General features: G+C 47.3%; 1 protein-coding gene across 1 annotated transcript; it reads right to left on the bottom strand.

Moving 5' to 3' along the window:
• Positions 1-1454: 1454 nt before the first annotated feature.
• Positions 1455-25560, bottom strand: BLK (BLK proto-oncogene, Src family tyrosine kinase). The gene is made up of 12 exons (XM_010077943.1): positions 25459-25560; positions 23313-23361; positions 16867-16960; positions 15800-15898; positions 14261-14364; positions 11224-11373; positions 10605-10757; positions 9688-9867; positions 9027-9103; positions 5366-5516; positions 2096-2227; positions 1455-1721 (listed from the first exon to the last, which is right to left on the bottom strand). Exons 1-12 carry the CDS (start codon positions 25558-25560, stop codon positions 1513-1515), a joined length of 1500 nt encoding a protein of 499 aa, XP_010076245.1. The 3' UTR covers positions 1455-1512.
• Between the last annotated feature and the right edge of the window lie 507 nt (positions 25561-26067).

Below are 26067 nucleotides of genomic sequence, written 5' to 3'. Positions count from 1 at the left end.
ATCACGGTGAGAGATTTTGCCCCATTACAGGTGATGGACAGGGGCATTATGACACTCGAGATCAAAGCCTTGGACTGAACGTAGCTGCTGATAACCTAGTTGACCCTACAGATTTGTTATTAATTTTCCCATTCCTTTTCCCCTCTAGGCTCTCTTGCAGCAGTGGTGTGCGCAGGTACCTCTGTGTCATGTGTTGATCATGGTTCAGGTATTTTTCTGGCACGCAGGGGTGATCTCTGCTGTATTTTTCTCAAAGCATCCTTGTTACACTACAAAAAGCACTCTCTACAGAAGGATGTAAAATCTGGTCCATCGGGTAGGAAATCGCAGATCAAACACCCTGGGGAGATGCTGCCCAGCATCGCAACCTGAAGGGGACTCCACCTGGGTCCCAGCCTGTGGTCCTAACACTCCTTCAGTGTACCATCCGTGTCTTATTTCCCCATCCTCCACACCACCACCCGGTCCAACTGCTGATCGGAGACCACCCTGCAGCCTCATGTGGGCATTCCCACCAGAGCAGTGGGTCAGAGATGCACCAGAGAGTGGGGAAGGGACACCTGAATCCTCCTGGTGCTGGACGTGGAGCAGGACCTGCTGTGGGGCTGGCGTGATGCATCAGGAGCTTGTGCAGTGAAGGGCTCAGCAAAGCAAGGGGGGCAAGTTTTATTTTTGAGGTGTGTTAACATATGTTTTTAATTTCCCACCACCACCAGATTTGCAGGGAAGGAGGGACATCTCGTGGCCACACCATGAATAGCTCTCCTGCCTCCCAGCTCCAGGGCCGCCTGTGCTGGAGGTTGGTGGGGTGCAACCCAGGCATCCCCCCCCCTTCCCAGCCTGGGTACCACCCCAGCATCACCCCAACTGTCCAGGGAGCCCCCCACTTCTCCTCCATGGGCTGGGGGTGGGCATGGGAAGCACATGGGCCAGTTCTCACCCTGATGCCTGAATAAAAAAAATGAGAAATGGTCATTTCCAATTATTTATTATTGACTTGGGGCAGAGGGGTTTCACCAGCTCGAGAAATTGCTCCAGAGCTTGGGGGCTGGCGTGGCCCAAGGAGGTGGAGACAGGACATGTTTCCACCCCTGCCTGTAGCATGAAGGGGGCTGTAGTATTGCCAGCAGTGGCATCAGAAAGTGGGGGGAGATTGTGCATTCTTCATACCACCACCTCAACCATGGTCCCCTCTTCTTGGGGCTGCAGTGGCAGCGCTGAGGGGCTTTACTTTCTCCAGGTGGGTCATGAAGGAGTTTGCCATGTCTGTGAAATGGGCACAGACCTCCAAGGCAGGTGGGGAAGGAGCGGTGCCAGCTCTCAGCCACCTCTTTAATCTCCATGATACCCACGGAGCTGGCAGCATCTACCTCCCCCATGTCCCTCCTTGTTCCCCATCTCCAAATGCATCATGGTGGCACACAGGGAAAAGCCTGAAATGAGCCATGGCCGGGCTGTGCAGGATGGTGGCTTTCCTCCAGATCTGTCCCCAGGTGCTGGTGGCACTGTGGCTTACTGCTGAGGCTCCGGCTCGTACTGCTTCTCCGTGGCAGTGTAAAAGTCCTCCAGAACTGACTGCAGGTACTCAAAGGTCGGGCGCTCCTCAGGCTTGTTTCTCCAGCATTTCAGGATGATGTTGTAGAGTTCTCCAGGGCACGTGTCCGGGCATGGCATGCGGTAACCCCGCTCCAGGTTGCGAATCACCTCAGGGTTGGTCATCCCTGGAGAAAACAAAGCCCAACGGGAGTTATTCTTCACCCTGGGGGTGAAGCCCAGTTTTCCCCCCCAGCTCACATCCAGGCAGGGCTGGAGGGACATGAGGAACCATGATGCTGGACAACATCTGGTCACCATCCCTTCTTCAGAGTTGTGCTCCCCACTCCAACCCTCTGCCCCCCACCAACTCCCTTCTGTAGGTTCTGCCTAGCAGAGGTACAACTGAGCCTCATGAGAGCTTAGGAGAGGACACCCAGTGTGAAGAGACAAGGGAGTGTGTCTGGGCACATGTGTGCACACTTGCGTGAGTGCCTCCAAGCATTAAGCATCACTCAGCGTTTTGAAGCTGATGCACGCTCACCTCATATTCGCAGCGTACCTGGGTAAGGGATCCTGCCATAGGTTATGATTTCCGTCAGGAGGATCCCGAAAGACCACACATCAGATTTGATGGTGAAAACTCCAAAGTTAATGGCCTCTGGTGCTGTCCATTTGATTGGGAATTTTGCACCTGTCCAGAGGAAGCAAAGGGAAATAGAATCATAGAATCACAGAATCATAGAAGCATAGAATAGTTTGAGTTAGAAGGGACCATGGAGGTCACCTAGTCCAACCCCCCTGCAGTAAGCAGGGACACCTTCCAGTAGATCAGGTTGCCCAGAGCCCCATCCAACTCGACCTTGAATGTTTCCAGGGACGGGACATCTACCACCTCCCTGGGCAACCTGTCATATATAGATATAGGACGTGGAGGTGCAGCATCTCCATCTGCTCCCACAGGTGTGGGCAAGGAGTTCCCCAAACCTGAGCCCTGAGTCCTGTGGGCTCTTGACCACATCAGGGGGCTGTGATGTGGTCCATTGATGGTACTGTGGAGTTACAGAGATAAGGTCAGAGGAAGGTAATTGCTGCCTATCTCCTGCTTTTATTAAAAGGTCATTTCTACCTGGCATCTCTTTGCCTTTCTTGGTTCTTTTTTCCAGTGCAATCAAGGCTGTTTGATCTGAAAATACTTTTTCGCACCAAGCAGCCGTCATGGGACACCCATTGCTCTCCAGGTACCGATCTGCCCAGGGGAATCAGTGGGTTTCTGTAGACCAAACTATGCACCTGCGCTGTTCAAAGTCAATGCCTCGAGTAGCTCGAGTGCTCAGGCATTGGAACAGGCTGCCCAGGGAAGTGGTGGAGTCACCATCCCTGGAGGGGGTCAAGAAACGTGTCGATGTGGTGCTTGGGGACATGGGTTAGTGGGTTGGGTGGGGTTGGGTTGACAGTTGGACTTGATGATCCTTGAGGTCTTTTCCAACCTTAGTGATTCTATGATTCTGTGATTCTGTGATTTATTTACAACAATTGCAGCATTTTAGTCTGGAAAGTGGCTTTTTTTTTTTTTTTTTTTAAAGTGCATAAGCGACACAGCGATATAAATGATCCAGTTCTTAAAGCTGCATATGTATATTAAAACAAAAAAAACACCCCTTTTTATTTTGTCCACCAAGATCTTGTTTTGCACGCTGCGGACAGCGGTGACCATAAGATTGCGATTTCATTTTAGCTAGGGCCAAAAAACCCCACCAAACCAACTTGGTAAGTAAGAACTGAATGTGTTAAAGACTGCAGAGGAAACTGCATTTTTATTTGTATATATCCTTTCAGGACTGAAAGCCCAAACACAGTGTGTGAAATAAGTGCTTTTGTTCTTGCACATCGTACTCTGACAAGCAGACTATGAATTGAAAATTGTTCAAAGGAGATAGAGGGGCAGTTGTTTCAGATTAAAGCTAGCTGGAAAAATGTTGCTGGGAACTGTTTTCCACTGGGAATGTAGCTCCTTTGGGGATGTTAACAGAATTGTACTAATTTCATCAAAACTTCTCTTAAGGATAAAAAAATGCCTTAAAAAATTGTGACAATCTCACAGTACCCCTTCATGACACTTCACAAATTGCATTTTTGAGCTTTTACAACTTTGAAATAGTTTTACGTGTTGAAATGGGCGAGATTTATATCATGAAGTATTTTGGGAAGAGCAAATTGAAAGAAAACTTTTCTATCTTATAAGAGAAAAAAAAATTATTTCCTTTCCCCAGAGTATTGTTTATGGAGAATTTTATCTTCATCCCGACTCTGGAGGAGGACAGATTTCCAAAATTTGAAAACCTTCAAGTAAGTACCACTTATTTCAGACTTAATTGTTTCATTTCAATCCTTTCTGCTTGTTCCCTGATGCTCTATGAAGGCTTTATAAATGACACGGTCTCATAAATTGACCTCAAAATACAGAAAAAAAACTGCCGCTGGAGGAATTTGACTCAAAACTGTTGTCAAATGGCTGTAGATGGACCTTTGCACCAACCCAACCAGCTATCACCTCCCATGGCCACTCTCTCCTGTCCACCACCAGTTTGGATACTCAGCTCCAGCCAGGGGCTTGGCTTTCAGGTGGAGTCATAAAGAGATTTCACATTAACATGGGAAATACTGGTTTTTCTATGCCTTTTTTTGTTTCGTTGGTTTGTTTTAGATGTTCAAGGTGCTCTGCTCCCATGAGAAACACCTGCCAAGCTGCAACCTCTCTCCCATGTTTTGCAAGTTGTCCCTCTTATGGAAGGACATGATCCAATCTGGGCTTGATTCACCTCGAACACCTGCAAACTGCCGTTAGGTCCAGATTCACAGAATCACAGAATGATTTGGGTTGGAAGGGACCTTCAAGATCATCAAGTTCCAACCCCCTGCCATGGGCAGGGACACCTCCCACCAGCCCAGGTTGCCCAAAGCCTCCTCTAGCCTGGCCTTGAACCCCTCCAGGGATGGGGCATCCACAGCTTCTCTGGGCAACCTGGGCCACTGCCTCACCACCCTCACAGGGAAGAATTTCTTCTTAATATCTCATCTAAATCTCCCCTCTTTCAGTTTAAAACCATTCCCTCTCATCGTATCCCTGCACCCCCTGATCCAGAGCCCCCCCATCTCTCCTGTAGCCCCCTTTCAGCACTGGGAGGTGCTGGAAGGTCTCCCCGGAGCCTTCTCTTCTCCAGGCTGCACACCCCCAACTCTCTCAGCCTGTCCTCGCACAGGAGCTGCTCCAGCCTCGGCCCATCTCCGTGGCTCCTCTGGACTCCCTCTAACAGGTCTACATCCTTCCTGTGCTGAGGAGCCCAGAGGTGGATGCAGTATTCCATTCATGGACTACATTCATGGCTCCGGCTCCCCTCTGCAGCCCCACAGTGACTGAATTACACTTCTATCTCCTTCCCCTTGGACTGACTCACTGCTAACACGTACGCACAGGCAGCAGGTTTCATTACCAGCGGTGAAATTTCTCCAGTAACACAAGCTGAGATTCAACAGGCTTCCCCCAAACAGCGCCAAAAGCCTTTTTCCCCATTTCCCTCTGCAAACCTCACTTGCTTTTTACTGTCCCCAAGTGCTGCTGCCTCTCCTAGGACCCCATTTTTGGCTTTCTTGCTTGCTCTGCCTGCTGCCTGAATGCTGGCAACGGCAGCAATGGGGACTCTGGTCTCACCCCATGGGCAGTGGTCCCAGCCCAGCTCTTGAACACCCCATACCTTGGCATGTCTGCGTGGAAGGAGGATTGGAGATAAGGACAATGTGTTGGTGAGGCAATGCTGGGAACGCCACCCACCTTCTTGTGCCAAGTATTCATTCTCGATGATCCTGGCCAGGCCAAAATCAGCAATTTTGCAGCAGAGCGTCTCCGAGACGAGGATGTTGGCGGCTCTCAAGTCGCGGTGGATGGAGTTCATCCGCTCGATGTATGCCATTCCCTCGGCCACCTAGGAGAGGAGAAAGAGTGCGTCTTCATCAGTCACCTCCCCATGACAACAAGACAGCGTGCCTGCATCTTACCCACATTTGCAAAAACACGGCGTGTGTATAGGGTTGCTCACATGCCTCTATGTGCGTGGACATGCATACGTGCACCGTGGATGGACAGACAGGTCAAGGGACAGATCGATAAGCAGGTAGACAGATACATACATCCATAAATAGATATTGCCCATGTACATGTGCATATGCACAGCTCTACCAGCCACCAAAATCTTTGAGCAGCCAAGTCAAGCAGAACAGAAACATCAGAAACATCACTCTCTGTTTTGCTCAGAAGTTACAGCCATGAGTCACGTCTGCAGCGAGACACAGAAAGTTGAAGCAAACCTGAAGCCACATCACTGGATTTCCAGTTTCTGCCACAAGGCTCTCCTCTCTAGTTGGGATTTTCATCACAAACACTCCAGATTAAATACATGAATTAAAAAAAAAAAAAAAGGAAAAACCCTCAAAGAACTCATCTGTCCCTCAGTCACAGTAGCAAAATACAGATCTAGGAGGACCACTAGATGTTCTTCAGCAGCCTCCTGGTCTGCTTTGGGGTGGGAGGGGACCACTGGAGACCCCTCTGTGATAAAATTGAGGTTGGTGTTTTCTTTCCCTGTGCTGGATCCAGGCTAGCACACAGCACAGTTCCCCTCTGATACCTACAGGATGCATTAGAGCAAAAGACCCAGATACCCACAGAAATATGACTGGGATGGAGAATATGTCCCTGGACAAATCCCTTGTCCTGGGCATGCGTTGCCCTCTTCAACCACCTCCAAACTTTTATTTGGGAAGTTCTTGCTCCCAAGGTAATCTTTCACTGTTTTGCTCCTTGGAGGAAGGAGCAGCCCTGGGGAGGTACCTGGTGTATGAAGAGCCTCTCTAAATGACAGCAGCAATCTTTTATTGTTGGGGGATATATAAAAAAGAGATTGCAAAGTTGCACTCTCAGTCCAGTCTCAGATTTGGGTTAGGCATTACTCAGGAGGGCGAGTGGATGCATGCAACCCCTGCTAATAATGGTTACTACCTATTAGAGCTTTGATGCTCCTGCGGGTGAGGGCAGAGCGATTTTCCACTCCATCTAGATTCACATCAGCATCTCAGCTTACATGTGGTTTTGAACAGGATACTAACACATACTTTCCAATGCTGCGTTTCTAACCTGTGTCAACACCCTTTCAGTGCAAGTGCTGTTTGCTGCAGTGGAAAATGGAAGAATTGATGTAATTTCCTGTCCTGATGTTAATGAGATAGTACCCGGCAATGGGCCTGTTCCCCCCCTCCCAGCATGCTTTCGAGCATGTACCCTTGAGACTGACCACAGGATCAAGTGTGTCGGCCCAGAGCTTTCTAATTTTAACTCCGACGGATGCTACTGGATCCAAAATTGTGCTTGAGAAGGTTGGGTGCCTGTTGGGCCATGATGTCATCCCAACACTGCAGATGAACAGATTGCAAAATCGCTTGAGAGGCTACCTTTTTCCTCCTCCTCCTGGAGCTACTCAGTGAGTGTTTGAATCCCTTCCCTGGGGAGGTGGTGCTGGGGTAGGAGGGGGAGCGATGAAAGCTGTCCTTCCGATGGACGCCCATGCCTTCTGATGGACGCCCATGCCTTGAGAGATGGGCAAAATCCTTCCCACCCCACGTGCTGCAGGTGGCTTCTGTGGGTTATGACATTGCTGGGGTGCGTGGGGTTGGTCTACAGCTTCTGTGGGTTATGACATTGCTGGGGTGTGTGGTGTTGGTCTACGTTCAGCTAGGCTGGTCCTGGAAGCGATGCGCAGTGCAGGATGCTGCAAACTGGGTGGAGGGATGTGAGAAGGGTGTGCAGGGCTGGTGAGTGCTTCCAGGTGCCTATGGAGAGGTGATGTCCATGTGTAATTGCTCAATCCACTGTGGGGATTATTTGACCATTGTACTGGAGGGGCTTCTGGCCAGCTGAGGCCATGCCACGTGATCATATTCAAGACTTTGACCCTGAATTTGGAGAGGAGGTTTGGGTGCATGAGGTTGCCCTGGGAGAAGTTTCTCCCAGGGGTTCCTGCAGCCAGTGTTGTCAGAACTCAACGACCCTCATCCTTGGGATGGACAAGACCATTGCTGTCCCTGCCTCAAAGCTGGGTATCATGTTGGTCAACAGTTTTGCTCTGGGTCACCTCTGTGACAATATCTGAGTGCAGATTGCTCTGGCTGCAGCACTTTCCTCTTGCACAGAAATGCATCGAGCCAATTTCTGGGGTAATGATCCCACCAAAGCCAAGGGCTCTGTAATACAGATAAATTTGCACCATTCTGCTCATCATCAGGAATTTCAAATAAGCTACAGGCTATACCTTTCAAGAGAAGGAATGAAAGAATGAAAAAGGGAGGGAGGGAAGTGGGGAGGTAAGGAGAGATGGAGGGAAGGAAGGAATTAAAGATATTAAACAGGGAGGCTGCAGTTGGCCCCATAACCTGTCACAGACAACAAAGATAAAGCCGCAGAGAAAGACATTTTATCAGCAGTGAAGAGGGAAGGCACTGAAACAGGTTCTGTGGGGGGGAACACTGCTTTAAAGTGTTTAAACATTTTCGTCCTGGTTAAAGCAAGAAGGAAAATCTTTTGCCTTCATATAACATTTGCTCAAATATTAAGATTCTCCAGTTTTTAATACATTATAAAATAACTCTGTATGATGGCTGGAACCAAGTGGCCAACCTTTACACATTGTTTGCTCACTTTGACCCAGCGAGGCCAAGTAATTTTGTGGGCAAATCCCTATTTCCAAAATTAGCCTAGCTCTGCCCTGGGTGAGCCACGTTCTGTTAACAGCTAGCTAGGACCAAAGTGAAGTTAATTGGCCAATCTTATCCTTCAAGTCCAACTTGTTGCCAAGATGCTGCCACTCTGGTTGTGGTTTCTCTAAATTTGACCTGTTTGAGTTTAGATGCACTTCTGGACTGAAATGTTATGGTGCAGCTGGAAATAATAACATTTACAGCCTGGGGATGCTTAGAGGGAAACAACCCTACAAATATTTTTTTCTCATAAGGAGCAATATTCCCAGATTTGAGGGTTAGAACATCCTTTATCATCAAGAAGGGAAGAACTGCTGAAAGCCAGTGTGTCTCTACATTGAAAGCCTCTTTGTTGAGCTTTTTCTTCCTCTTGGTAAAAAGAGAAACAAGCTTATTTCCTGCTCAGCAAGACAGAAAAACAAAACAAGACAAAATAAACCCAAACCCCAGTTCTCTAGCACTGCACTAAGCTCCCCAGAGGCTGTCCTGAGGACGGCGGAGCATTGCTGAGCTGACATGCACATCAGCGCAAGAGGGTTGAGAGAGAAACCCTCAGAGAGCACACCAGGAGGTGCTGTTTTTCTCCATGAAATCCACGCTCTGACAGGCTTCAGACCTGCAAGAATTTCACTGAAGCGATAACAAATCATGATCTTGAGTCTCTTTCCCAAAGGCTGTTCACTAACCTGAGCAGACATATCAATGAGCTTGGGGAGGTTCAGCTGGCTTCCTTCTTCTGTCTTCAAGTAATCCAGCAAACACCCTGCAAAAAAGAAAAAAGAGACTGCTGTGACTCTTCTGAATAAGCCTATGCATTTGCTTTCTTCTGGTGCTTCTCTGACTGTATACAACAAATCTGCCTGCAACCCAGAGAAAATCTGAGGAACCACAGTGGGCATCTGCAGAAGCATCTCCCATAAGGAAAGTTCCCAAATGCAGCCCATTTCCCCCCTCTATTTTGCACAGAGCTTTTGCAAACTCCTGGGAATTGTTGACTCAAAGCCTCATAACAAGAGGTGCAATAGAAAGGACACTTTCACCATGAGGGGAGTAAAAATCTGAAACAAACTTCCAGTAGACACAGTGGAGATGAGAACTTTACTCTTCAAATGGAGCATCCCCATCTTGTAAAGTAGCTTATGAAACATGAGACCACAAGAGGCAGGATTTCATCACCCAGAAAGTCCCTTCCAGTACTAGAAACCAGCTTGTGGATCACTTAGTCCTTCTGCTTACAGATTTGGTACAACACCCTTGACCCCATCCCCCTTATGATGGGAGTACCAGCCAGCTCGTTGACCTGATTTTGCAGAAACCCAGCAAAAAAAGCTCCATGAGGCTCCTCACCATTGGCCATGAACTCTGTCACGATGTAGATTGGCTGCTTCGTGACTACTGCATATAGCCGGACCAGTTTGTTATGCTGGAGTCTCTTCATCAAGTTTGCCTCTGCCAAGAAGGCATCAGGATCCATGCTGCCTTCCTTCATGGTCTTCACAGCCACCTTGATGTTGTTCTTGTAGTAGCCTGCAGAGAAATAATGATGCATTGAGGAATCATCCCTCCTCCGGGTGGTGGATGACCATGAGCTCATCCTCCCAGCCCTGCAAGACTCTTTCTGGACGAAACTCCTGGGGCCTCCCACCAGCTGGGTTCTCAGATAATCCAAACACCATCGAGAAAGACAGGACTCTGTGGTCAGGATGTCGACTCAGTCTGATCCTGTCCACAATCTCAACTGCCAAGGCAACGGGCAACCACAAAGAGGACAGCAAAGGAAGCTGAGCTCACTCTCTCCTACAGATCATCTCGGTTATAAAGTGGAACAGAGAAGCAGAAAAAATGGGACAGTGTCACCCAGGTGCCCTGCTGGGTGTAAGTTGGGATCCTACAGCCTTTCCCAGGATTCCCAGGCAGAAGGAGAGCATGGTGTCCCTGCCCATGGCAGGGGGCTTGGACTAGAGGATCTTGAAGGTCCCTTCCAACCCAGACCATTGTATGGTTCTATGGTACTATGTCTCAGAAGGTGGGCGTATAATTAATTCAACAGCTCTTGCATGCGTCGAGCCTATGAAACCCATCACTGATCTGTCCAAATACAACCTGTCCAGTCCTTCCCAAGAGTATGGCATCTACTGCTGTGTGTGTAACCGTAAAGGATGTGTTTATGCTTTAGGATGCCCTGACCAGACTAGTCCTTAAGAGGTCTTTCCATCTCTTCTGTTTATATATTTTTTTCCTGGAATGGGGGGAATGATACTTACCCATCCACACTTCCCCAAACTGCCCGCTGCCAAGTTTCTTCACAAGTTTCAGAGATTCCCGTGGGATCTCCCATTCGTCCTGTGCCCAGGGTCTCTGGGGAACCAGAGATATGCAGGGAGCTGTGAGCCGCTGGCACAGGCCGTCCCCTTTCTCTGTATGAGGACGAAGCACAGGACAGTTCATTATGGGATGGGAGAGATAACTTCTTCTTCCATCCACACATGCCAGGAGAAAGTCAACCCATGTGAAACCTCCGCAACCACACAAATGCTTCAGCCACAGGGATCAAGGCATCTGGAATGGACTCAATGAAAGGAAAAAGCTCAAAGGGAGCCATTGAGGAGCAAATTCTCCTGCCTAGCAAGTCCAAACCCTGCTTTCCCAGCATCCCTCCTGCATAACCCATCAGCATTCATCTCTTTCCTTTCCTGATGGGAGACACTCCCTGGTTATAGGATGAAAAACAGGACATGGGTGCCCAAGTTCTGCTTGTAGGAGCACACCTGGCCCATGAAAGGGGATGGAGTGGTGGTGGCTGCTAGTAAGCCTGTCCTCCATCTGTCCACATGACCACCTTCTGGTAGGAGGCAAACCCATTAGGGAAGGCAAACAACTTACGGCTGTAATGATGGATTAGTTCTGGCAGGCTGGAGAAAGTCATCCTGGGGGAGATGTAATAGCCCCCACCATCTAAGGAGCGGATCCTGTAGTGTTTGATGATGTCCCCGTGAGCAGAGTGGCTGTCTCTCACGGACAAGGAATATGCACCTGGAGAATGAGCAGAAAAAGGAACTGTGAGGATGAGCAGCACCCTACTCAAGGACCAGCTACCTCATAGAATCATAGCATGGTTTGGGTTGGAAAGGACCCTAAAGATCATTCTCTCTCCTCGGCTAAACCGCCCTGCCAGGACAACCAGAACTACAGTTAGTGGGAGAGATAAGGTCAAGAGATACGTGTGGCTTCTCAGCATCATCCAAGGTCCCTATGTTCCTGTTATCCCCTATAAACCTTGTGTCAAGGGCAGTGCTCCAGCTGGAAAGTACAGAAGGGGGGTTCAGGATAATTGTCCTTTTCAGACGTAAAATTGTGACTGTGGCTATATCACATGAAATTTCACATCTAGGCTCAGGTACATTTTGACCTCAAGGGAGTTACCTAACCATCCACCACTCCAACCTGCTGTTCTCTCCTTATAATGGGTTTAAAATGTAAACGATGGGTTTGGCTTTTTTGTGCACAAAAACATCACTAGATGTTGCTACAGAGCAGCAACTTCCAGCCTATGTCAGTGTAAATCTCAGGACAGTTTAACAGTAGGTTTTTTTCCCTTTTGTTGGGATCATATTTCCTAAGTAAATTGTTACAAGCCTGCTGGGCTGTGAAAAGTCTAATATGTCACCCAGGTTGGCAGGCTGCCTTTTTTAATGTTTGAAAAGGTAAGGTTATAGATGTTAAAATGTGTGTATCTGTTGGATGAGGCTTTGAGTAACCTAGTGGAAGGTGTCCCTGCCCATGGCAGGGGGTTGGAACTAGATGATCTTTAAGGTTCCTTCCAACCCAAAGCATTCTGTGATATTTGCTTGTTTGCAGTGATTTTAAATCATTACAAGCAGAATTTGGGAGAGTCTAAAATTTTTCCAAGTGCTAGCAGTCATTTTGGGGGGACTCTCTGAAGCAACCAGACTATGAGATACGGTGGCATAATGTTCATGGAAGAGCTGCTGGTTTAAATGCAGAGACAGAGAACCCCAAGATCCGAAGCACACAGCCTTGGCTTGATGGGCTCCTTCTCAACAGAGGATGCTGTTCTGAAACTCTTTCCTTCCCAATGAGTGTCAGGCAGAAGACAGACTGAAAAGCTCTTTTGGCTCTATTGGTCCTGCAGCTGAACATCTGAGAAACAGCCCTGAAGCATCTTCAATGGGGCAACAAAAAACTCAAGGGAAGGGCAAAGGAAATTATTACTATTACTATAATTGTTTTTGAGAATTACAATGTTATTTCAATTTCAAAGTGATTTGAAGCACGTGCAAGCTGGGCTGGAGCCCATCAGAGTTGGGCTTATATGGCACAAGTCCAAGAGAGTGCTTTGCAAACCTGGGACGTGACTTTAGGGTATGTGTGGGATTTTTACAGCACAAGACCTCCTAGAGGAAGGAGCCAAACATGATGTGAACCCAGCTGTGCTGACGACAGACAGCATTGCAGAAGGGAGTGCAGGAATTAATGACTAACTGGTGTGCAAGTGGGTGCCTGGGGGCTGAGTGTCATCAGAGAAGAGGAGAGCTGATCTGTTTGTTCGTATGGATGCACCCAAAACTCCTGCTCTCCTGCAGGACCTCCTCTCCAGACCCCACTGACCGTTTAAACCCTCCTGCATCTTTCAAACCAGTGATGCTCAGAATGTAGTGGTGACAGGGGCTCTGAGCATCCTCCAGGTCAATCTATCAGCTGCCTGCTACCAGCGTTAATACTTATCCTGTCATTAGAGCTAATGACTGTATTCCACCCCAAGTCAGAGCTTAGTTTGCTGGAGTGAGTGTGGTAGAGCTTTCCCTGTCATTCACCGTGGCCGGTTACTGTTCCCTTGGGAGCTGCAGTGTTAAGGGCTGAAAAGCTTCATTTCTCTCTTCTCCCAGAGACAGCAGCAAATGAAAAATGTTAAATGGAGCCAGACAAATGGCAGGAATCCTAATCTCCCCCAGTGATAGCCAGGATGGACAAAAGGGGTTCCTGCTCTTCAGTCACAAGGGACCTTCTGTCCTACAGCCCCGCATTGCATCCCGGCACAGACCCAGGCTGACACACATAGGTCCACAGATGCACCCCACACCAGCTCAGAGCAGTGTGAGCACAACTAAATATTGCCCCAGGCATCTCTGGGTGTCAGATTCTCCTGTTCTGGGTCTGAGATCCCCAAACCATCCTACGAGGGCTCTCGGGTCCTTTCTGTTCAAAGGGTGGCAAGCTTTGTATGGGAAAGAGCAGCAGAAGAGGTAAAGGGTGGGATTCAGCTTCACATCATACCTAAGGCTGACTCCGTCACCCAAACATGGTTGCCTGGTAGTACTTGAGATGCTCTGGGATATCTGCATGGGCTTGGCAGACCACCTGGTCTAGTGGGGGGTGTCCCTGCCCATGGCAGGGGGGTGGAACTGGATTCAGGGCTTTCTCTTCTCCCCTTCTCTTTATCAAGGAGGCAGCTGTGTTAAGATGGATCAAACAGTGTCCCCATGGCATTCAGGCAGACTAAGGCACAGGGTGCTCAGGTAGAAGCAGATCGCATTGGATGGCTCAGAGAAGACTGAGGTGTTTGAAGGTACTTCTTCAAGAGTGCTTAGGAGAATCTCCATTTGCCAAAAGAGTAATGTTTCACTGGGGATAAAAGGAAAAGAACCCCCCCGCCACAAACTATGGTGACATGACCCACCCTTACCCCACAGCCTGCGCTACACACAGGAGTAGCATCACAAGCAATTCTTTGCCCTCCAAATCCCCAGTTCACTCCTACAGCCCTGCTGAGCCTAGCAAGCACTATTTTGCCCAGACAGATCCAAAAAACACTGACACAGCTGAACTTAGCAGCTCAGGTCTGAAAGGTTTTCCAAGCCACGGCAATAACGAGGGGTTACCCTTGCTCTGCTGGTCTCACCTTTGTTGGTTTCACTCTCTCGGACAAGGAAAGAGCCGACTTTGTTACCAGAAGACAACAGCAGCCGTTCAGCATCTTTTCTGCTCAGAGTTTTAAAATACCACCTGGGAGACAGAAAAGGCAACATCGTTGTTTGAAAAGGAAAAGCTCTGAAAAAAAAATAAAATTCTTTCCAGTTCATTTCTTTTTTTACCATTACGCTCTGAAACTGCGGGTTATTTTTATCAGCAAATAGCTTTTTATCTGCTGGAAAGTGCCAGTAATAGACTGTTTTCACTAGATTAACACCAGATTTCGGTCACTTTGGGCTTGTTTCACAGCCTAGCAATTCAGCCAGAGCAGAGAGTAGATGGTTTGCACAGTACCCTGTACACGAGAGAGGTGCAAGCCCAGCCAGAGCACAGCCTCCGAGGCATGCAGGGACCCACAGCTCCCTTGGCAAGTGAGCAAGACCTGAGCAGTGCAGATACGTGGGCTGGAGGCTGAGCATAGGGTCCAGAACCATTTAAATGTACCCTTTGGATACAAAGAGCATTTATGTCTCAACCACGTCTCTGCGTGCTGTTAAATATTTGCTGAATTCGGTGATGGCTGGGTCCCTCCAAGAGGAGATTGCAAGCGGGGCTGTTCATTTATAGCTGAATGCCAGAGAAGAGAATAAGTCATGGAAACAGGTTCTTCTGCTGCTTGTATTATAGATATAGCAAACCCTTTTGGCTCAAGTCTTTCTTACCATCCTCTTTGCAGGGAGCCAAACGTGAAGGCTGCATTTGGGCTAATGAAACAAACAGCAACAGGCTGTGGGTCTGGGCACTGGCACTCAGGTCATAGAATCACAGCATGGTTTGGGTTGGAAGGGACCTTAAAGATCATCCAGTTCCAAACCCTGTCATGGGCAGGGACACCTCCCACTAGCTCCAGGGGTGGGGCATCCACAGCTTCTCTGGGCAACCTGGACCAGCACCTCACCACCCTCACAGGAAAATACTTCCTCCTAATATCCAGTTTAAATCTACCCTCTTCTAGCAGATCTCTGCCCTGTTAAATTATTGGTGTGGTCCCTGGCACACCCAAGACCTGGATCAGTGCATCCTTCCTGAGTGATCCCCAGTCCCAGTTTGCATGTGGACACCCTCTCGGAGGCTGATGAAGTTTAATGCTCTGCATGTGGGTGGACCGGTCCAGCAGGGTCAGAGGATGGTTCCTGGCACTGCTAATTTACCAGTGCAAACATAACCTTTATGTTCTTTCCCCCAAAAACTTGTTTTCCATGGTGGGTGCAATCAATAGGACAGGAGCCTTTGCTCACCTTCCCCGTAGGAATGTCATCCTCTTCAGCACCCCCATGGTGCTTAAAACTTCTCCTGAACATTTGGGCAGAGTTTTTTGGGATGATGAAAGACCTCATGCCATCCAGCCCAGCAGTGATATCTTCCTAACAACAAGTAAATCTGCTCCCATAGCTTGTTGAAAGACTGAGCTCTTTGGGAAAGCAAAGCCCTGCATGGGTGTTCGCCATTCGTAACCTTTTGCACTTACCTTTCGTCTTCCAAAGTGTCCACTTGTGCAACAAAGTTACTGGGGATGTAGCCTTTCCTCCCGCTGCTGAGGGATTTTGCCAGCCACCAGTCCCCCTCGCTGCAAAGCAAGCAGAAGAAAAAGCCTAAGCGCCTGGAGGAGGTTTCACGATAGGCTAAGGCTGGGGGGATGGCATGGTTTCTGGGGTTTTGAGCAGTGTGAATAAGCCAGAACCCCCTACACCCACTCCACGGGTCCCTCTCAATTTCCTAGGACCACTGCTGGTATCTCAGAGACTCCTGGAGGTGACTGTCTCTTTCCATGAATGCAGGGAAAGCACAGAGTGACCACAGACCCAGACCTCTGCTATGCACCCCAGCTGAGAGGAGGGAAATCTGGGTCACCACAGGTTTAGTTTTTCTCTTGCATAGGGACATCAGGGCTCCTTCTTTCTTCTCCTTCCTTTGTCTGCCAGACACACCACTGAGTTGCTCTCCCACCACTGGTTCAGCCACCAACCATGACCCAGCAGTGTCCCCTGCCCCATGGGTCCCAGCCCACAGCATCTGGGTGAGAAATGTCACCTCTGGAGGACACCTCATGGATGGAGCAGCCCAAATGACCGAGGGACGCCAGCCTACCTCTGCCCCATTATGGACTGGGCTGATGGACTGTCAGCCTCTTCTCTCATGAATTTGAGAAGAAGGTGAAATGAAACCGCACACCTCTCCGGCACGATTCTGTCCTTTCCTCTGACTACACCCAACCCACATCCTTTGCAAAAGCACCATCAGCACAAAACATGAAACAGGAGCTGGGTTATTGTTGTTATTTATGCTACACCTGCGCCCACGCACACCGGCAGTGAAGAAGGTCCCAGTAGTATCCAGGAAGGGACACTACCCAACCCCAAATTATCTGTAACCCATGGAAGGGTCACCTTCCCCATCTCGCAGAGAGAAGAGGGCACCCATAGCTACACTCTGGAGCAAAGCTAAGACTCAGGCTCAGCTCTGGGGAACTACAAATTGGTGTCTGACCCCAAGGTCCCCCCTTTCCTGACCCCCCTCAGTTGGCAGGTCACTTACTTGGAGAGGACTTGGAGCTTCTCCCCCTTGACCAGCGGCAGGTCACGGTCACTCGAGGCAGGGAAATCGTACAGTGCAACCACAACAAAGTTATCTGAAAGAAGAAGCAGCACCGTTGGATCCAGCCTGTTCCGTACCAGGGGGGTGATGCACACCCAGGTGTATGGTGGAGTATTTCACCCCCTGTCCCCCAAAAGCCAAGCTTTCCTCCAGCCCAGCTTTCCTGCCAACCACAGCCTCTGCTCGGGGACTGACACTGATTCACGGAACTTTTTCCTGTGTATGTGTTTTTAAAGCACTCCAGACTGCCCCTATCACCAAAACCCAGTGTGTCAACATGAAAAAAGGGATTGTATGGAATAAGAAGGGTCATAAATAACCTGTCAGTGTTTGGCCTGAGTTTTACAAGGCAGTAAATGAAAACTGCTGTAGCAACATTTCCCAGGGTGGCTCTGGGATTTGACTGAAAATGATGAGTCTGAAAAAGGGTATAAAGCCATCTTAGTTTCTGTTATTTGAGCCCATTGCGAGGATTTAACTCTCCCTCCAGATGCTCTCAACTCAGCCTGTATCCCTTATTCCCCTTTTATTAACTACTCCTTGCAAATGTGGCACAACGTTTAAGTCAAGCTGCTGCTTTTGAACCAGCATCTTCACAGTGCCCAGCTGCTCTGCTCAGCTGAAATTCCCAGGGGAGTGGTGGAGGCTCCAGGATCCCCTGTCCCCAGTACACCTTAGATGCTCCAGATCACAAAAAAAAAAAAAAAAAAAAAAAAAAAAAATGCTCTGTGTCTCCCATTTTGCTTTCAACCCACCTGGACCAAGGCTGTGAGCATGTCTGCATCCCCATCCCCTACCCTAACACATTGCTTTTGCTCCATCCACGTTGGTCAAGACTAAATTTTAGCACAGCAAAATGAATTTTCATTATCTGCTGCATACAAATCTGGTATGTGTGTTGCGAGGCTGCAAACCCACCCTGGGAGAGACCTCTGTGGGCTGGAGCTGAATTGCTCCCTTTGCATGCCCAGGTTGTGCCGGTGCTGCTCTCGGAGAGGTTGTGCAACCGTTCACATGTGCTCTGCAGGCTCGCAGCTACTGAAGCAGAAATGAGCAGCTATTTTGGGGTAGATCAGACTTTATAAAGAGGATCAGCACATGCACACAAAAAACACTGGTGAAAAAGAAAAAAAAAAGAAAAGGGAAAAAGAAAAAGAAAAGGGAAAAAGAAAAAGAAAAAAGAAAATGAAAAAGCAGAAAAAGAGAAAAAGAAAAAAGGAAGAGAAAAAGGAAGAGAAAAAGGAAGAGAAAAAGAAAAAGAAGATAAAGAAAAAGAAAAGAAAAGAAAAGAAAAGAGAAAAAAGAAAAAAAGAAAAAGAAAAAGAAAAAGAAAAAGAAAAAGAAAAAGAAAAAGAAAAAGAAAAAGAAAAAGAAAAAGAAAAAGAAAAAGAAAAAGAAAAAGAAAAAGAAAAAGAAAAAGAAAAAGAAAAAGAAAAAGAAAAAGAAAAAGAAAAAGAAAAAGAAAAAGAAAAAGAAAAAGAAAAAGAAAAAGAAAAAGAAAAAGAAAAAGAAAAAAGAAAAAAAAAGGAAAAGGAAAAATAAAGGAGACCATTTGCTGCAGAAAGGTTTTAGCTTGTACACAGCCTAATTAATGCATTGAGAGCAATGGACGGTCTATAAATAGCATTTTTCAAAACAGACTGTCAAGCCACAGTCTCTGTGTGACCTTTTCAAATAATGCCACCAGCAAGAGAGCCAGACTGGCCCTTTGTAACCACAAGATAACGTGTCTCTGGGGCAACTTGGGCTTTGTGTCTGTGCAAGGCCTGGCTGCTGCTCTGCTGGCGATTTACTGGGGAGGCGGGAGGAGAACGGGTCAGCGTGGGAGGAAACGGAGCCTTGCTAAGCGAAGCCCTCCAGGGCTGCTGAGGAGGAACTTGGCGATCCATGGGAAGTTTCAGCAGAGCTTCACTCCTACGTAAGGGGAAGAGGATGATCGGTCACAAGGGAGAAGGCTTTGAAGTCCTGAAATAGCTTGCACGGTTGGGGGCTTCCCCTTGAGGGATCCGAAAGCGTTTGGCATCAGTGATGCACCCAAAACCTTGTTGCCTGCTTGAGGAAGTTGTTACCATGCAGCTCCACCAACATGAAAGGTTTCTGGGCATGTGCCTACTGCAAAGTGTCCACAATGAGTGCCTTCATGCCCGTGCACCGTCCTGCTCCTCTTGGAAGTAAAATAATGCAGTGGTTGCACTTTGGCTTGGAAAAATAGAAGCAAATGTGTAAACATCTTCAAGCATAGAGTGGCTGTGTGTTTCAGAAAATAAAATGAAAAACGTAGTTTTGATCTTGAAGTAACTGACGAAAGTACAAATAAACAAAATTGAAAACAAAAAGGAAAGAGGGAGAAAGAAAAATAGCAAATGTAGCAAGGACAAAAAGGTTTTATAAGCTGAAAAAATATTATGATCGCCTCTTATCCCCTTCTCAACATACGTGTTGAGGAACGCGGCACACTTAAGTGAGCCAGAAGAAAAGCTCTCTCTGCTCAAGCCAGCGAGACCTGCCATCTCATGATGAAAGTGACTCTTCCTGTCTCTGAGCCTGTCACCCTACTGAGAAACAGCGCCGATAATACTTTCTTGGCCTATTTGATCAAGTTAGGTCATGAGTGACTCTACAGCGGAGAAGCCGTCGGGGCTGCTAGGAGTGACGGCTTTGCAGATAATGCTGGCAGCCTGGAGACTTTGATTGCCAGCCAAATACATCTTGGCTCAGAGCTGCTGTCAGGAAAGTTAGATACCAGCTCAGTTTGCACAGGCTGAGAGCCAGTTTGATGGCTTAATAGAAATTATTCAAAGAGTCTTCCCACCACTGTCCCGTCATGAATGGAAGGTCTTTGCAACCACCCCGTGGCTATGGAGCCAGGGTCCCCCAGAGGACCATCAATCATAGAATCCTGGAATGGTTTGGGTTGGAAGGGACCTTAAAGATCACCCAGTTCCAACCCCCTGCCATGGGCAGGGACACCTCCCACCAGCCCAGGTTGCTCAAAGCTTCATCCATCCTGGCCTTGAGTTTAGAGTCTTGGTTTAGAGTCGTGCTAAGATGGTCATGGGGTAAAGGACAACTTGCAGCACATATGTTGGCTGCTGGGTGCACTGAACTGTGAGTTATTGCTGCTGAAAATGGGGCCAGCTTTCCGTTTCAGCATGGCACGGGCTGGTTCACCAAGGTGAACATGTGTGAGAAAAGTGTGCCTTGAAAACACACAGCTGCTGGTGGCACGCTGGCCCCATGGCTGCTGTCACAAAGAGGAACACCATTAGATCCCTTCAGTGGGGATGCAGAAGACAGTGAGCCGGGACTGTTGCATGTCCCAGTTGGTCAGCAAGCCCTGGTGTGACAGCACGGGAGATGTCTCCTGGGACATCCAGGCTAACACTGCAAGAGTGCTTTCTGCTAAATCGCTTTCTGCCTTGTGTTTTGACAGGGTGAATGCTTTTGCAGATAATTTCTGCTTTCCTCATAAAATTATATCAGACCCAAGCTCATAACTTTTTTCTTAGGAAATCTGAACACTTTGGACAATTCCCTTTAATCTTCCTTCCCCCTCTTACTTTTGATTGGCAATGCCCATTTTTCATGAGAATTTTTAATTCCTTATTGAGAAGCTGGCCTTTTCTGTAGAAACAACCCCTCCTATTTCCAATTAAGCTCGAGAGCACATTTCTGACAGCATTCCTTTCAAACTCAAATCCATATTCAGGGAACAACAATAAAAACGACTAAGGGCTTTGATGCTAATCTTGAGATGCCTCAAAAGACCTCAATTTCCAGAGCACACTTAGCTCCCACCCCTGAAAATCAGTCCTATTCATACCATGGTTAGCCAAAAGCAAGTGAAAAGAGCTGTAAGAAGTTGCAGTTCCTCAATCAGAAGAAATGACCTTGCAGAGAGACCAATTCTTTGTGGAGTCGCAGGTTGTTATAACGCCTGGGGACGAGCACCCAAACCAACCAGCTCTCCACCCATGGTGCTTAAATCTGGCTGTGGGCAGCTGGCAGGGCAAGGGCACATGCCAAGATTGTGCTGTGCCCGGGGGCTTTAGAGGTGCAGAATTAATGATAGGTTTTGACTTCATAAAGACTAGAACTGACCTTAAAGATATTCTGAGTGCTTAGGTAACCACGGTAAAATGAATGAGAGATTCACATGATGGAAAAAGCCACCCCAGGTAAGAAGAGGATTGGCGATGGTGCCACCAATGGGATTGAATCCAGATGTAAGCACTCCTGACCTGGTGTCAGGTGAAAGCTTGAAGCTGTGGTTGCACAACACCAAGATCAGAATCATAGAACCATAGAATGGTTTGCGTTGGAAGGGACCTGATATGGCTTTGATATAACCACTGCAATTAAGCGCAGTGATGAGCAAGGACTTGTTTTGCTCTTTATAGGGTACACATCATTTACCAATCCCTGGTTCATATGATAAATCCATCATCATCTGGGCACAGCTGCAAATGAAATTTTAAAAGGACAATTTTCACTCTATGGAGCAAATTTCAGACTTTTTATCTCCTGCACACTCTCTGTCTCTTCTTCCTCTCCTTCCTTGTAATGTGCTATTCCTAAAAAAAAAAAAAAAAAAAAAAAAAAAAGTTTTTTATTTTATATTATTTCACACTTCTATAGTCAATAATTTTACCTTATTGAGCTTGAAGTTGTCCCACAGGATATAGTTTAGCTCTTTGATTTTTTTTTACATGATTGAATTGCTTGGATTTTGTGCTTTCTCTGTCAATTTATTTGAATTGCTTTCTTTCATGAGAATATCTCAGGTATCGCAAACACCTTTGCATGATTCCTATCAGCCCATTTTGCCACACAGGACAGAGTCAGACACGGAAATTTCTGGAAAATCAGGCAACGGTAGAGAAAAATAAGAAGTTCCCCATACTGTCAGTATGAATATTCCTCCAAAACTGGAACTGAATATATACGAATAAAAATATTTGTTTGCTCATAATGGCTAACATGGTACTTGATGTATTTTTTAACATCTTTCCACTTCTGCCTTCTGGCATGAAGCAGAAGTAAAAGCCGCCTCCCTGAAGACAGCTTCTGTTGCGCTTCTCACCAGAGTGAGAAGGTTGATAAAAACCCTGCGAAAAACTGCCAACGTTTCTCAGTTGTGGAGGTAAGAGAGCATGGCCACTGGGAAATGTGCCACAAAAACAATTTTGCAAAATAAACTATGTTTTCTTTAAAAATTGTACTTCCACAGAAGCAATTTGCATAGTTGAAGAGCTATGACCACAAATTTGATCTCCATAAGAAATGTCAGTTTTGAAGAACACTTTGGCATTGCAGGAGATCTTCTGTCTGCCCCATGGCAGAAACCTTCAATCATAGAATAGAATCACAGAAAGGTTTGGGTTGGAAGGGACTTTAAAGACCATTGAGTTCCACCCCCCTGCCATGGGCAGGGACACCTCCCACCAGCCCAGGTTGCCCAAAGCCTCATCCAGCCTGGCCTTGAACCCCTCCAGGGATGGGGTATCCACAGCTTCTCTGGGCAACCTGGGCCACTGCCTCACCACCCTCACAGGAAAACATTTCATCATTATCCATAAGACCTAAGAAGACCTAGCTCTGTCATTACACCCATCCTATTTATGTGTCACCCCACTTTTCCCCTCCTTCATGCTGTCTCCCCTAACCCAACATTTTGTCCTACATAAGGAACTTTTGTGTGTTGCTAACTGCTTTCTTCCAAGATTTCTCTATTTTTTTTTCCTTTTCTATTTCTCTCTGTCTCTCTCTCTGTTCTTATCTGCAAAACTTCTTTGACACAAATATATATAAATTGCCATCAGAGGGTGGGCAGAGGTAGCAGAGAGCTTCCTGCTAAAAGGCAATCATCTACCAAACGCCGCCTGCAACCTGCAGATAATTGCAGAGGTGGATGAAGCCAACAAACAGCCTCCAAGCAGGGACTCTGTGCATCCTTATTTTATAGTACGTCCTTTCTTCTTGTTCTCTTTGTAGTCTCTCTGGGTTTTCTAATGCCTATTTCCTCTGAAATTTCTAGCTGGCTGGTTACAGCATCCACAAGTTGCCAGGCTGCAGACAGTGCAGCAGAGAGAAATCTCGTGCAGTCGAAGTCTCAGATCTCACTTTGCTCAACCAACGAAGAAGGACTGCTTTCCCCTCTTCATTTCTTTGATGAGCAGGGGAAACTGGCAGCTACAAGCAGTTAGTGATGTAAACTGAACCTTCCAAAATGCACTGATACATCCTCTGCCTGGCACTGTTAAAGATACGGAAACCGCACGCCTGCGACATGACGGCTCGTTCTCAAGACCTGCTCTTGGGGGACCACCACCTTGCAAAACCCCACGGGAAGGCAAAGAAAACAGCCAATGAGCTAAGACTCTTACCTTGTACAGAGGCTTGGTTTAGATGAGACATGTTGATAAATTGTCTGCCCTTTGATAGAAATAGAAAGAAAAAAAAATAAGACATTTATTACTTTGCTGTGTTTGTAGGAAGACCCACTCTCAGCTTCACAGATGAAGGGGAGACTGATCCGGAGTGCAACAGCCCCTGTGTCTGGCTCAGTACATGTCGTGATGGCTTTAGCACATTATACCATGATGTGTTCACAGCTGTCTTAACTGTCAGCTTGGATAATCCTTGGCTCCCCTCTGAATAAAAGCAGAAATCTGCTACCCGCTCATTTAAACACCGGTCTACCCAACTCTCGTTCACTGATGCCAGATTTCAGATCAATGGGGGATGAGACATGAATGGTCCCATTGAGAAATGACAATTGCAATATTATTTGAAGCAGAAAACATGGGATAGCCTTTGCCATAATTACCCCAAGGCTCATGGAATATCCTTTTCTCAGGGATATGTTCAAGAAGCCAGAGGCAATGACAATATTAGCAAATTAATCATCAGCACAGTACTGCAGCTCATCTAGGAACACCTTTAAAACATTGACCCAGACCCTGAGAGTGGCCAGGTGACCCTAGACCACTCCTAATCAGCAGCTGGGGTGTAAACCACCTTGTTTTGTGGGCTAAGGGTTCAATATTATGGAAAGAGCCAGGTGGGCTCTGTTGGCTTCTACCCAACTTCAAACGCCAACCCAAGGTACAGCACCTAGTGACTATAGTGGGTGTTTGACCACTGCCAGGTATTTTTATACACATGCTAAGGAAGTGAACTGCAGATGCTGAATTAAAAACATCTAGTGCTTTCTGTCCGCATCACCCTTTGACTCCGACTTAGCAGCAGCATGGGGTGGGAGAGCTGCTCACCCACTGCCCGTTCTAATTTAACTGAAATAAATGTGGACTTCCCCTGACATGTGCCCATGGCAAAAAAAAACAAAAAAAAAAAAAAAAAAAAAAGAGTGTCAGAAGGTGATTGATGATATTGTATTTACACTGATAGCAGCTCCTCTCCAGTGGGCTGGAGAGAAGGAAATTTAGGAGAACAACGTCCTCTTGGTCAATCTGACATCTGCTGTCATGAAAACTGGACTTCATAACCATGGGAGAACTCAGAAATGAAACTCAAAGAGGCAAAAAACATCTCCATCTGTCATCAAGAGCAATGACAAGCAATTCCTCCCCCCTGTCAGAGCTCAAGACCCGAGATGGTTTTCACATGACTGTTGCACCACCCCAGAGTTTCTCTCGTGCTAGCTGCTGGATGCAGTGCTGACAAGGGCAAGAAAAGAGAAAACAACTTCATGTCCTCTGTACAGCAACAGAGAGACAGATAAAGTGATTTCCCAGGTTTAAACAAGGAGCCTGTCACTTGAGGTCTCTAAATCCTATTCCAGTGTCTTACTGATCTGTGTCCACATAAGGAGAGGCCGTAGGAACTCAAAGGGAGCAGCCAATGCTCAGTGTTCCTGGTTCTCAGCCCACCCCAACCCAGATTAGCTGTAGACCCTCTTTAGCGAACCCAGTGTCCTCCCTGCTGGTAGAGTTTCCGCTGCGGTTTGCAGCTTTGAATCTTCTGAATCTGACCGATCTTTGGGCCGTTTGCAAGTCAGCAACCTCAGCCTGGGTTGCAGAGCGCTGAGGGCAGCAGCCCTGTCTGAAAAATGTGGGGATCAGCTGGGAGGACTCGTGTCCAAGCAATGCAGGACACACAGGGCAGGAGCCTCTGCACCTTCTCTCCCTATCTCCTGCCCCGCTCTCCAGTCTAGTCCATGAAAATAATTGTACCAGGCTCAACAAGACACAGCCTTTCAGAGCACTGCCATCCCTAGCCTACTCAAGACAATTTATGGCCATAACATATCCCCAAAGAGAAAATGACATCCCTTTTTGACAGATCTGGAGAAAAAAAGGGTTGATTGAACAGTTCACCCCACATTAAGAAGTTCATGGAGGGGAAGCTAGGCATAAATATTTGTTTTCTGCCCTTTGGGAAAAAATTCCCAATTGGTGACTAAATTTTAGGAAATAAAATCCTGCTGGCACACATGAGTGTTGCCTGCATCACTCCAGACACTAACTGAGCTGTGGAGGACCCCAAAAAGACACAAACCTGCAGGCTTACCTTGGGGGAGGTGAGAGGAGGTTTACTCTTGTTTCTTGGGTTGATTCCAGAAGTGTGTTTCTCATTGGATGTCAGCTGATTTTTGCTCCCGATCAACCCCATCCTGGAAAGATAACCAGAAATTACTTTTTAGTGGGGCTGCTCTTGGGGAAAGGGACAGGCACTGAGGGACAAAACAATCTTCTCATTCGTGAAGAGCAAATTGGAAAAAATGAAAAGGCAGAGCAATGGGACAGTGAAGAGTTGAAATCATCCCTTCTACAGTCCTCCTACTACCTTGGACCTTGTCAACACTTTATTTTCTGTTCCCACACAACTCTGGTCTTTCAGACTTTGCAGACAGACACTATAAATCACCAGAAAAAAGTGGGCACAAATGACTGCTTGGGATATGTCCCCTCTCCAGTGGAGAGATCCCCACCTGTCATTGAGCCAACTTGCTCCAGAGTTGGAAGATGCCACATGCATGCACTGCTGAAGGGTCAAAGAGGTGGTAGAGATCCTGGGGAATATCCCTGTGCTGAGCTGTTCAGGTGTAGCAGGGCTTCAAGAGGGTCATCTAGTCCCCAGACCAAGAATGAGCCGTACTTGTGCTGCTCAGGGCTTTCT

Source organism: Pterocles gutturalis, unplaced genomic scaffold (genome assembly GCF_000699245.1).
Source record: "Pterocles gutturalis isolate BGI_N339 unplaced genomic scaffold, ASM69924v1 scaffold15148, whole genome shotgun sequence".
Taxonomy (NCBI): Eukaryota; Metazoa; Chordata; class Aves; order Pterocliformes; family Pteroclidae; genus Pterocles; species Pterocles gutturalis.
This window is presented reverse-complemented; position numbering and strand designations above follow the sequence as displayed.

Bases quoted from the DNA above. Each gene is read 5' to 3' on its own strand.
- BLK (XM_010077943.1), bottom strand. From the start codon at position 25,560: ATGGGGTTGATCGGGAGCAAAAATCAGCTGACATCCAATGAGAAACAC. The intron at 9,868-10,604 runs GTAAGTATCATT...ATTTCTCTGCAG, and splicing joins GTTTGGGGAAGTGTGGATGG to GCTACTACAAGAACAACATC. The intron at 9,104-9,687 runs GTGAGGAGCCTC...TCTTTTTTGCAG, and splicing joins GACAGAGTTCATGGCCAATG to GGTGTTTGCTGGATTACTTG.